The sequence below is a fragment of the Bombus affinis genome, chromosome 4, assembly GCF_024516045.1.
Source record: "Bombus affinis isolate iyBomAffi1 chromosome 4, iyBomAffi1.2, whole genome shotgun sequence".
NCBI classification, from domain to species: Eukaryota; Metazoa; Arthropoda; class Insecta; order Hymenoptera; family Apidae; genus Bombus; species Bombus affinis.
In genome coordinates this window covers 8,322,937-8,336,570 of record NC_066347.1, presented here as the reverse complement: position 1 = coordinate 8,336,570, position 13,634 = coordinate 8,322,937, and the positions used below count along the sequence as shown (strand labels likewise).

General features: G+C 41.0%; 1 protein-coding gene across 1 annotated transcript; it reads left to right on the top strand.

The window, feature by feature from the left end:
* The first annotated feature begins 8,152 nt into the window (after positions 1 to 8,152).
* On the top strand, positions 8,153 to 10,864 carry LOC126915367 (uncharacterized). The gene is made up of 2 exons (XM_050719969.1): positions 8,153 to 8,250; positions 10,147 to 10,864. The coding sequence occupies exons 1-2, from the start codon at positions 8,153 to 8,155 to the stop codon at positions 10,862 to 10,864; spliced, it is 816 nt and encodes a 271-aa protein (XP_050575926.1).
* Positions 10,865 to 13,634: the final 2,770 nt, after the last annotated feature.

Here is a 13,634-nt window from a genome sequence, read left to right as displayed (position 1 = left end):
ATTTTATCAACAAACTGGTAAATACAATGCTTAGTACTTTCAAAATATTTCAGTTCGGGACGTGTTTTAAAGACGAAGTCCACCTCCTTCGTGTTCTGCCCCATGATGTAACCGTAGAAAAATGATCGAAATATCTGCCAAATTGTCAGACCACGGTAAACCTCGGTTTCCAATCGACCGTTCATCAGACACACCGTGTCTGGGGAACGTGCGAAGGAATGTATGTATCCTGGCGCCCTTCGCACGGCAGCAAATTTCGTGAGACTCTCCGTCTCGGGAGGCCATTCTGTCTTCAGGAGAGGATACGGGCGCGCGAGATGGGACGCGTACATTCGAATTAATAAACCTTTCATAACGAGGCAAACGTTACCGTATAACTAGCTGCGCGTACACGGGACCCTGTCGCGGTCGCAAAAATACAACCGTGTACGAAATTTACGCGCGTCGTGCCGCATAAACTGGCGGTGGCCGCGTGCCTTCCCCTTCGTGAATCGGGACCAGCGCGAGTACAAGGTGGTGCGACAAAGATACGCTTCCTCGTACCAAATGGAGATCGAAGCTCTGCTCTCTATGCCCCCACGTGCTCGCGAATCGAGAATCGTAGTCGGCCCATGCACGAGATTTATACCGGTGCACACGCATTATGGCGTTGTTAATATGCAAGCCAGCAAGCTGGATGTACGTGTGTATGGCGCGCGAAATGGAGAAGGTAGAGTGCGAGCAGCACACGAGTCAGTGATCAGAAAGAGAAGAAAGAGGGAGAGAAAAGACACAGCTGAGCCCGCGTACTTTAGTAATTTATTTAGCTGCCGTGCCGTAATCCGAGATATTCATCCGGGTAATGGGTAATCGTAGACGCACTCGCAACCGTGCCTCGGAATCGCGGCAATTATAACTGTATACACCGACACATCGGTGATACACTCGCGTACGGGTTGTGGCTACGAGAACACGCGAACGCACCACGCTCGATCTTGCACCACAAATCCAACGATTCTGTCTCTTCTATTGCTCGACGATGTCTGTTTAACAATCGGTAGAGCCGCAATTTTACGTTCTCGGCTAGCGTGCACTCTTAACGTGGATACTTTTAACCGTTCTATTGTCAGATGTAGAGTGTTTGGAAAGTTCAAAAGTTCAAGTAATTTGTAAGGGTGTTTTATATTTTGAAGCAGGATGTCAATTGAATTTATAAGGGCGTTCTAATGGATATGAGTTGAGCAATCTTGTGTTTTATCTGAAAGATTCGTGTACAAAAAAGAAGTACAGAGAATGAGAACAACTAAGTGGTATGAAATCTGACCTTATGAATTTAGAATTTTAGATTAGCCCGAGTTAGGGTTAATCTAATGCTAATATCGAACAAAATAGCTCAGTGAACTGTATTAGTTATATCAAACAGAACTTAATAGCAGGTGATTTCATAGAAGACATTTATAGCAGTCTCTCCTAGAAGCCACACGTGCGTTGTTATACATAATACTGTATACATATGTGAACCGTCACATGCATTCTAACACGCCCGCCTGATTCCAATTGAATTACGCGCATTGATCACGCATTTTTCCAATTCCTTTAATGTTCGTATCACGCCAAAAATCAATATCACGATATCTCTGCCATTCTATCTGCTTCTAGTTGTATAATATGTTTGCAAATTATTCAAGAGCTCTTTCGAAACATTTCGTATAGTAAACTTATCAATCAGAGGATGAGGTTCATGAGATGAATAAAAGTCGAAGACGATCGTTTCTAGATACTTGTAAGAAATTAATGTTCATTGTTTTGTTGTTTGACGAAGGAAAAGTTGCTTCGTCGAAAGTTAACGTAAGTCGACTGAGATTTATACCGGTAATCCGGTAAGCCATTTCGAGCAATGAACAGCGAAGCACTCCGGCGACGAAGTACCGTGGCGAGATTTAGCTTGAGATTAAAATTTTAAGTGCCACGGAAAAGCCGATGAAACGCTCGCGTTTCAACGTGATTCACTACCGTATCGTGTTTAGTTGCATTTGCGACGAATATGAAGCTTTCTTAGAATTTCTATACGCGAAACATAGAGCCAACCAAATAAATAATTGCGAAAATACTCGCGAATCAAAAAGAAATACGTAGGCTGTAACATATCCACGACTACGAATTTTTAATATCGAACATAGAGTATCCACGGGCTCGACCTGTTTCTCTTCTCCTCATCGTTCGATCAATTTTTATCATCAAACTGAACGTAGTCCGAAGGAGACCCGTAGGGTAGGCGAAGGTTAAAAAAGTCATGGAAAGGTCGCCTTATCGAAACACGTGGGAACCATTGATCTAGGTAATACGTACATACAGGCGAAGTTGGAAACATTGTTGAGGTTGATCCATCGGGGAAAAGGAAGGAGGAAAAGAAAAGGGGAGGAGGAAGAAGACGACCCACGCGCCTCAATAACGATCACGATGCGGTCGTGGCACTAGCCCGAAGCGGGCAACGAAGACAATAGCCGTAAATACTGGACACGAGATGCTCGTCATCGTACAGGGAAGCAAGGCATAATTCACAATGGGTATATCTCTTTAAATCGCGCGAAAGCGTAAAAGCTCGTCGCGCGTTCGCCCAGCGAGACCATGGCTGCACCGGCTATGATATATTATCGCGGCTGAACTTTGCACGTTTCACCGGCTGCGATCGAACGTGACTTTTCCGCGGGCAATTGAACGCCGTTTCGCGCGAAAGACGCTACAGGGATCAAATACGTACGAATGATCCTTGACACTGCAACCTGCGACAGGAGAGCAACGAAGGTTGATAAATTAATCTCGTACCTAGTTAACGTCAGGTTCTCCATTCTTCGGCTTTCGGAAAACGTGGAACGTGTATGTGAGCCTTTTATATATCTCTGACGTATCGCGACGTGCGTTAAAAAAGAGTCTGATCAATCATACTATATACCAGAACGGCGATTATTTTGCAACATTTAAGACCGCTTTAATAGAAACAAATATCCTAGGTGATAACAACATTTCGATGTTCACGTACAATATCTTCTGTGTTACATTTCAATTTATTATTAATTAAATATTCCTAAAATATATTAATTAAAAGTGAACATAATGGTAGCATTTCGACGCAACAAACGATAGAGTCTGTTTTCACACATATAGAAATCGTGTACCATATTTCGCATAGAAATTTCTAGAGCATCGGGTAGTTAAATGGACAACGATATAATGGAACAGACCGTAAAATAATACATTTGAAGCGTTATTGACACGGCCATTAATTTAGGCGTAACAAAGGATATAGAAAGTACGTGTTTGTTATAACTAATGAACTGAACGTCAAATCGCGATTCTATATCGCGGCCGCGGCATTGTTTTTACGGGTTCGTTTGAATACCGACGTGGCGCACCGCGAGACGAGTCGAGCGAAGTTTCCTGTGGAATGGAAAACAGATAGCCGGCGAGTTCAATAGCTTCAGCAAACGTGACTTTCGACAATGTCGGCATTCAGCCGGTCGACTACTCTTGTCCCTCCAACGGCGACCAACGTCGATTCAGTCGCTGCGTCGTTTTCAACATGATAATCGTTTCCCGCCGAAACGTGCATTCGTCTGTCACCGTCCGCCAAATGAACACGGTCTTTCAAGCCGGTCTGAATCGCGACGCTGCCTTGGAAACTACGTCGAGCAAAAACACAGTCATTTAATCAAAACCACCAAGCTCCCCGTGAATACGCCACCCTCTTTCGCTCTATCTCGCCGTCACTTTTTCTTTCTTCTCTTTATTCGCCGTATCGCGTGTTGCGAAGCACCGAATTCAACTGAATTCGCTGAAACGCCAGATTTTCGTCGTTAAAATACAATCCGACTGTAAACTCCCCCGTTGACAACACGCTCGCGTGAGTTTACCATTTCTCGCGACACGTCTAATTAATTGAGATGATAAACGTATCCGATTCTCGAGCCAGTTGGCGCGGTGTGTACGTCGTTTCGAGGCGATCAGTCACCGAGGCTGGACAAAGATGCGATTTCCGTTAGCCACGCCGCCATTGAAACTCTGCCTGCCGCAGCTCGATTATAAGTCGAGGCTTAAGAAGACATCAAGCGGTATTCGCGGCTATCGCCTCGTATGTCATCTACCATTCAATTCATTCGTCATTCCTCGTAGGCATAATACCAGGCGTATACAGAGACAAACGGCGCCATCAGTTCAATTAAAATTGACGACGACTCAAGTTCCAGACGTAACACCGTGAATTGTACGTTGTGTATAGGGAGAGAAGGATGTCAAGGAATAAAATAAATTCTGCCACGCTTTCATTGTAAGGTATTTACGTTGAAAGCATAAATTTGCTGAAATTATCAAACAGACAATATGCTACGACACAATGAGCTATGAACAGGTTCAATCGTAAAAAATAGAACTGTCAAAGAACGTTGAATTTAAACATATGCTTAATAAAATGAATCGTTTGATGCTTTGAACGATTGACAAGGAAAGTTCACGAACGGCGAGTGATAGTGGTGCATAATGGGTGATAGAGAAAACTAACCACATTAACGTATAATTTTCCTATTCGTTCGTTTGCAATTTACTGTCAGGTGTTACGACGTCTTAGAAAATTGCTCAGGAGCGCCGATCGCGGCTACATAACTGAATATATTTAATATTTCTTCCGTTCCAGGATAATTTAAAGACGAGCCGCGTTATTTCGTAGCTATCGAGCCTCGAAACTAATTGCCGCGGAACAAACGCGACTGACAAGTGAAAGTGTTCGAGGAAATTATGCGAGACTAAATTGAACTTTATTAAACTTCGATACGCGTTAAGAGGGAACGTTGGAGGAGGATCGGGCCGGGCATTTAGTCGCTTTCACGTCGAACGTTATTGAAAACCGCACGGAAAGCAATCGAGAGAAAACAAATACGTTGCAATTTACGTTAAGAAAAAAAGAAGAATAAGAGAAAAAGAGAGCAGAACGAATCGACAGAAAGTGGAGAAGAAAAGGGGTTAACTGCAAATCGAACAAGCGTGATTCGTCGAGCAAAATAGCCGACCCGATCGAGGATTTTTCCCCATGAAACGCGACTTTGCAATATCCGTCATTCGTTGTTCATAATTCATCATTGCGACGTGTATCATGACAAGAAAGTATATTGAAGCGTGAGCGCAAAACACCAGCAGCGCTGAACGATTCATGCATTATAAATGTCGCCAATCAAGCAAGTCGAAACGACGTGAAAAGACCGAGACGAAGGAAAACTTGTCTAATCGACGTGCATTCGTCGCAATAAAAGATGCAACGGGATGGTTGTACCGTAACTGGAAGGGAGCTGTCGTCGATCCTAGACACGACGCTATCGTCTGTGAAAGACTAACGACTATCTGGGAATAAGCAGCTGCGGCGTAATGTGTTTCGTTGTACACGCTGTTTGACATTCGCGAATCGTTTTCAGCGTCCGATCACTTTTCACCTGGCAGTTAACTATACGAGGTATCGTGGTAAATGTTAATAATAACTTTCGACCAAAAATTTGCCGTAAAACGACATATAAATTTGTATTTAGTATTCTCTTAGAAAATTCTATGCGCGCGGTTTATTATCGTCCGTATAAGAGGTAAAGGTAATCACAGAGAATTCTTTTTCCTTGTCTCCGTGTCCTCTTCAGATTGATTAGGAACCGAGAATTACGAAGCAACAAGGAAGATGACCATGCACTATCGAAGTTCCCACTAACAAACCGTGTTGCAGTAAATGACGCGTACAGATGTGCGAGTTTATAAATTATGTAACCATAATTTAGAGGATAGACGGAGCTACATATTGTCAATCGAATTCAAAAGAATCCTAACACACGTCTGAGAGCCAATCTTTTCAAAACCATTGAATTTTACAGATATCAGTAAGACTACGATACAAGCGTACACGTAAATCGCGCGCCCATTGTCGGTGCTCGCCCATTCGATCTGTTATCATCGTAATCTAAATAGCGATTCGTATCTTCCGCATCCATAGAAATAAAATTTTATTCGACAAAATAGAACGATTATACGAACTACAGGGCGTTACCAGACTTTAAAGAAAATATCCGCTACGTGCAGTACGCGCACGTGTGCATTTATTGTTTTCGTTGTGGCGGACAGTCATTAGGTGGGTTGCGAGCTCGACTCAATCCCTCGCGCCAGCGAATCGTTCGTACGGCCGTTTTAATACTCTCCGCCGGTAAACTGGGAATTTCTCCTGCGGGCCGGCGTGGCTAACGGTAAATTAACAACGAGCAACCAGCGAACAGCGCCCAACCAGGATCGAAAGGCTCTCTCCGTGCTTCAGAGGATCGTACACGAGAGACTTGCGGCCGAAACGCGCGCATCGGCGCCGTCTCATCCTCTTCCACTGGAACAATACGAGACCCGCTTACCACCCAGAAGTAATTTCGCGAACGCGTAAAAACTTTTTTACGATACTTTAATCGTCCTCTTTGCCCCCGCTTTCTCCACGCTGCGCCAACGACGAAGATGACGACGACCGGTCGTTTCACCGCGCGTTTTCAACCGTGGCCGAACGATTCTGCAACGTCCTGCTACCACGTTTACCGTGAACAAGTGTAACAGCACGTAATTGATGATGAAATACGCGGTATTGTAAAGATTTAACGTTTCTATGCTGGTTCGGGGTCTCCGCGGATGGGAGTACATTGTATTTTTAATTTTATTATAATTCTGGATTACTGGAAGCTGGATTAATTTCTCGTAAAATTGCGACAGCGTCGTGAATCGTGGTTTGAAAGTGGAAACGAAATGTTAAATCCTGTATTATGGAAGAATCTGGTGCTATTTAACGGTTTGCTCACAAAAGCTAGGGATTCATATAATTCCTGCGGACTGTTTGGTGAGATTGAAATATTTAGGTACGAAGTTACGACGTACGCGTGATTGAGTGTGCATATCTGTGTGTACGAGGTGAAAATCGGGTTAACGAGTATGATATGAAAACAGGGTAAAGGGTAGCATGAAATGGAATTAAATACTGTATAAGCCATAAAGAAGAGAGATAATTGTGAGGAATTTTTATCTTGTATTTTTTAAAATTGTATTTTTTTTTTTAGCTGTGTTTCCAAAAAAATTCAGAGAAAGGACTCCTATTTAACAAAAGTTATTCTACTGAAGTCATAAATATTCGATGCATTTGTACAGATTATTCATTTAACTGCAGTATTTGGAGTACTGATTGTAACTAACTGTGTAAAAACTTGTGACACATATTTTATGACATTTTAAATTATAATTGATATACACTGTTTACGTTGATGCTATTCGGATTTTTCGCGTACGTATAATACACAAACATGTTAATTTCTGAAAATTTCTGGAAATTTCTGCAAAATTTTCAAACTTGATGAATCAGCGAACTTTTCTTCTTCGCGTTTGTTCGAAACTTTTGCTGTTGAATTTGAAGTTTTTCTTTCAGCACGAATGAAGTTGGAAGTCAAGCATATAGAAATTTTTCTAAAGATTGCAGTACATTTGTGTTAATTTCTCAGTTCGTTAAAAGACATCGCAAGGAGGTAGATGTCTAAAAGAATGAGACGACAGTTTCTGTCAAAAGAGAAATTTCTGGGGACATGTCTGGAATTTTAGATACATCTTGTTTTTTTTCTTGATTAGAAGTATTAAAATATTTCAAGCATTCTCAAATATTTGCATGATTATTATTTTGTATTTAATTTATATTCTATTTAAATTATCGCTGACATTTTAACTTCTGTAATCGTCGATCGCTTTAATCATTTCATAATGTAACGGAATAACAGGATATACGACGTGAACGTTCCTTATCAACAAAATTTCTCTTACTCGCGGCATCAGATATAAATAATACACGTCACGTATGACATATTACATTCCCAATAACGAATTTAACTACTTACCCGATCTCTAGATGCATTATAAAAGGATTAAGCGGTGTATATACGGGTATACACAGATCCATATAAGAAGAGCAATGATCTCGGATCGATCTAATTTATTCTCTGTCGTTCACTTCCAACCCATTGGCCAAACTCTCTACAAAAGAATTACGAACATCTCGGTTGATTAAACGTTAACCCGTTTCAACCAATATCCGTACACTTTACTTTACGCGGGGAAACAGAAAAGGAAAGGAAACTACATGTACACAACGCGTGGCACTGTACCGGCCTACAAACTTGTACAACTTGAGCACCATCGGCGAGAGTTGTCGGACGTTCGAGCAGCTCGGGACCAAAGGTAAGGAGACGGTCCTCGAATCGTTTCGTTTATCTCGAGCAACGTCGTTTCGCGATGAATAAACAGCAGTGGAGCTTCTTCGAAACAATTTAATCTACATAAGCTAACAGCTACCTGTCTGGCCTCGTGGCCAATGGGGAGATTTGAAGCACTGGCCGGAATATAGCCCGGAGCATCGTTTATAGCAAGTCTTGGACCTGCATGTACGTTCGGAAGGACACGATAGCCACGACATCGTGACTCGAAACACGAGAAGAATCGTGTAGACGGAGAAAAGTGCGTGGACAAAGAGAAGAGCACAAAGAGAAGAGCGTTTCTGAAATCTACGAGGCCACAAATAAGAGATAAAGCTGGCCTAGCACTTCCTATCTCGGATCTGGCCGTTGGTATCACCGAGAATCCAGGGATAAGATGGAAGACCTCCCAGCGGAGCGTACACCTTAGATTGAATTATCGAACCGATCGATTCCAAATTTAACCTTGCACCGTTTTCTCGTATGTCTGCAACGTGCTTGCAATGTGCTTGCAACGTACTGGCAGCGTGTCGCGTTGTTGTCTATCGGCGTTACATAGTTCGGCGAAGTTCAAACGAAGGAACGTCGTTGAACAAGCAACAATTAATCGTTCGTATACGAAGTCACGGTACGTCGAGTTCGACTCGAACAACAAGTCACGCGCAAGATATTAAAACATATTACGCGCGGCATTAAACGGTAGGTTGTGGGGCCCGCACGATCTTCGAGAATGTTATTCGGCTGTGAAATATCAAGCAAACGAGCCGCCCGCGGCGCACTTTCGAACGGGCTAATTGAAATAACAAGTGCAAACGAACGATTTCCACGGGGGCATTAATCTTTTAGCGCGATTAATTAGGGGTGGAGCGTAAAGCTCTTTGATAATGAAAACGTCGAAGCTCGTTAGTAGTGTTCAACGATCATTAGTCACACATTCGTGCGGCGATCGTCGCGGAATGAAACGAATTTAAATGATAAAAATTACGGTGAAACCAGTCGCCGGTGTTTCGCCCGAATATTGATCATCCTTCACTAACACTAAACCTACCGACACTTTATGTATACCTATTCCTACCGTGTGCGGTCAAAATGACCGGTGATTGAAGAGGTAATAGTTTTTATGATTTAACTTAGATAATGGTTAATTTATAACTAAATGTATATAAAATAATGCACTTTCATAAAATTTCGTCCAAATTCACTTTTGTTTAATTTCAATTATAGACTTAAATAGAATCACACTTTTATTTATATAGAGATATATCTTATTCAATTTTGCTGCATTTTTTACAAGTTATCTTATTATAAAATGTACATTTGCCGCATAAATATTTCCCGCATCTTAAACAAAGTTTCGTAACCTTTACTTGAATACTAATTTTTTACTTGACAAGTTTTTTGTAGTACTTGTTGATAGTTTTATTGCATGGTTTTATTCCCGCGATTCTTTATATAAAAGTGATGTATGCACTAGGTTTATAACAATTTTGTGAATTCTCTGTAAATTGGCCCCATACTGTAAATACTGTATTTTCGAGTTATCGTCGTAAATTCCCGTTACGATTGTAATAATCGACACCACGAATAGATCGACCCCTTATTTTGGTTAGAATAATAGGACTTTATATCGACTCTTAAAGTCGGCTAACCATCCCTTGTTTTCAGTAAACGAAATTCCTTCCTGTTCACCACACAGTTCAATTGCTTTCTCTTGTATTAATGGGTCAGTCTTTTGATAACTACTGATCGAGCAGTACGAGATAGTTAAAACGGCGCGGAAAGTTCAAGTTACGAAGTATTGTGTTTTCTTTCATCATGGAAGAAAACCGGAGGATCCAAAGAACTTACCTCTAGGTGCAACACAAGAAAGCAATTGCTGAAGAGTTGAAGTCAGAGAGAAGTCAGTGAAATATTTAGCTTGCCAGTATGGAGTTTCGCGAGATATCATACATAATATTCGTCACGAAAGCGAACGCTCAACAGGTTTTGGAAAGCGAGAAGGTCATCCATCAAAACATAAAAATCGAAGAAGATCTTCGAACGAAGAAATGAAAGATCGTTTGTATACGTGGATCCAGGATCAACATGCAGTAGGGAATCAATTAACTGACCCATTAATACAAGAGAAAGCAATCAAACTGTGTGGTGGACAGGAAGGAACTTCGTTTGTTGAAAACAAGGGATGGTTAGCCGATTTTAAGAGCCGATATAAAGTCGGCGCAGTGCGGATTCGTAGAGCAGAAACAACTACAAGAGAGGAAATTGAAGAAAGAATCACAGATGTTTCCAACGAATATGACGATGAAGAGGATGTTGATATATATAGCATTTATGATGAAGATCCTGTAAAAACTGTTAACGAAGATGAAAATATTACAGAAGATGAGCAAGAAGACGAGATAAACGAAGAGGTAAGAGAAGCAGAAGAAGACGAAAACGAAGCAGCAGAAGCGGATAAATCACAATTAAGTATGGTAACAAAAAAGAAGACTGATTTAAACATGCTCAGAGAAATTATAAAGACATACGCATATAATAATCAAGCGGTGTTAATATTGGGAGAAGCAATAATAAGCATTTTGCACAATAACATGCTATAGACGAAAGAAAGCCTTCCTTCAATAATCGTAATTTAAAAAGACTATTTTCTGTCAAACAGAAGTAGAGGAAGATGGAAAGTAAATTTACTCAAACATTAATTTAAAGACTCAATCTTCGTTTATCTAGCTTCAATCGACAATCCTTATTTGGATATCACTGTATGTTTCATTATGACTCTGATCAAAGTCGGTCAACTTGAGTGATCGTTACTCAAAATCGAAACATAGTAAAATGTTTTCCAAATGTTTTCCATCTTCTTCTAAACAGTAATATGATCCATTTTCAAATTCAACTGTTTTTAAAATAAAGCAGTGTCGAATATTAACTATCTACTCATACTCAATCTCGGTCTTCAGATCAGTCAACATATCTACCAGGATTCCCTCATATCAGAGCAATCCATGGAATGGATTCATTCATTCCATGGGTTGCTCTGATATGAGAAAATCCTGGTTGTTACGTCACGTGAAAAGGTTCGTGCAACATCCTTCATTGCCTGACCGTCAAGGTCCAAGAATAATTAGAGAGACCCTCAATAAAAATGCGAGCAACGAATCCCTGTTCTTCGTTCAAAGGGCACACCCATACCGAGCTTTCCTCCGTAATCACGTAATCTTGTAATCACGTAATCATGTAATCTTAAGCAGCGGCGTTACTAACTTGTGTTGTTGTACTAAGTGATGGGAAATATATATTTTATAACCCTGTTAATCTCAGCATTATACTAACTCAACCACTCCTATTATCTCAACGGAAATCAGAGGATCGATCTATTCGCGGCGTCGATTATTATAATAATATAACGGGAATTTACGACTCCCGTTGACGTGTTTTCTCGCGATTGCGTTTCCCCGCGATAGCTCGAAAATACAGACGGATTCATTAAAATTTGGCAGACACATATTTTCAATAGTCTCGATTTATTCTTTCGCTCGCTAGTGATTAAACATACTCTCCTCGATTACGACAGTGTGATCGTTGAAGGGTGACTGAGAACGTTGGAACTCGAACAAACCTACGAATATGTGTATGTACACAACGATTTTAGAGCCGAGACGTGACTGTATCTCTTTGCAAAAATTAATTATCGAGAATTACCGATTTGCAATATGTACACTAGATACACTATAGATACATAGACGATTATAATTGAAGCATACATACATATACCTAATCGTATGTTTTCCTCGATGAAAGTCGATATTAGCATTGTAAAAGGTGCGTGTACGTACGTTTCCAATAATTGCAAAACCAAAATATCTGATACTTGTCGCTTTAACGTTGAAACACTTGTAAACAATTACATTTGTCGGATAAAATCTCCATACGCATCGGACGAGGATAAGCGACGTCGATATCCTTCTCTTCGTGTTCGGAATTGGCAGATTGACGGTTAATCCTCACGTTGTATCGATAATGTTCGTCGAAGTAGCAAAAACCGGCCAGAAGTAACGTTATCGAGTCGACGAGGGAACAAAGGCGTTGAAGTTATCTTCTCGATCCGTGTCAACTTGTCTCGACTCGTCACGACCCACACCGAAAATGTCTGAACTCATCATAATCCGGCTGAAATCGTTTTCAGCATACGCTGACTCGTCGCAACCGGTTCTGGCCCGTGTGCGTCCGTCCTAACCCATCTCGACCCGTCCAGATTCGTGGCTCGTTAAACTCGTTTAAACCTTCCCAGACACAGTTCGCCTCGCGTCACCCTGTTTGGATACGTTTACTTTTGCCGTTCAAATTGACCTGGACCTTCTTCTTTAACGTTTCAGATCACGTGGATCAACGTGGATTTGTCTACATTAGCTTGGATTGTTTTCTCGTTGCTATTATTCGCATCAGACGTAATCCCTTTCGTCGATCTTATCCTGACGATGTACGTATTTTGAAATTTCTGCATTCAGCGACTGATGGTCTTCTCGATCGATTCGACACAGTGGTTTTGTGAAATATTTTCATATATTTATTATTGTACGTATAAAAGCAAATAGCGCGATATGTGCAAATTCTCAATTCGTTCCGTAGAATATACATACGAAGTAAATTTGGAAATTATAGGGGAATGGTTTGAGATATTCTATTTTATTCAAGTATATTAATTCAAGTACTTCTTCTAGTAATTAAAATTTGGATCAGAAAAATAACAACAACACCGATATTAATATTAATAAATGTTATTTTTGAAATGGAATTATTATTACGGTCACGCTGCTCTATATACTTAACACAAGTTATTATGCTGGTTCGAATTCTTTATACTACGAATAAAAGCTTTTGATCTTCTATTTCGGTAGCCAGCAAGAATTCATAAATTCATAAAATTTATCTCCAATTCAACTCGGCTCGCTAATAAAATTTAATTGGAATCGGATTCCCATTGAGCGGAGCGCGCGATGCTCCTAATAGTTAAGCAAAGGACAAGAATTTCGTAGCTGGACGGGTAGTAACAGAGAGAGAATACCGAGGAACGTAATATACGCACGGACGTACAGTAAGCGAGAGAACCGCCCGTTTTTCTCCCTTTCCCGCAGCAAGGTTTCAGGGTGGTTCGAACAGCCAGCAGGGGTCTTTAATTAGCGGACTATTTAGCTTTTATCTTATCGCAGCAGAGGATCGGATAAGTTACGTGTGGCCACGTGTAGCTTTCTATCTGGATAGCACGTCGACTGAGGAAAGAAGAAGAAAACTGTTCGTTGGACGACCTTTTAACTCCACCGTTGAGGAATACGTTGGTGAAAGAGGACGACAAAAGTGGGAAGAGGAACCGAA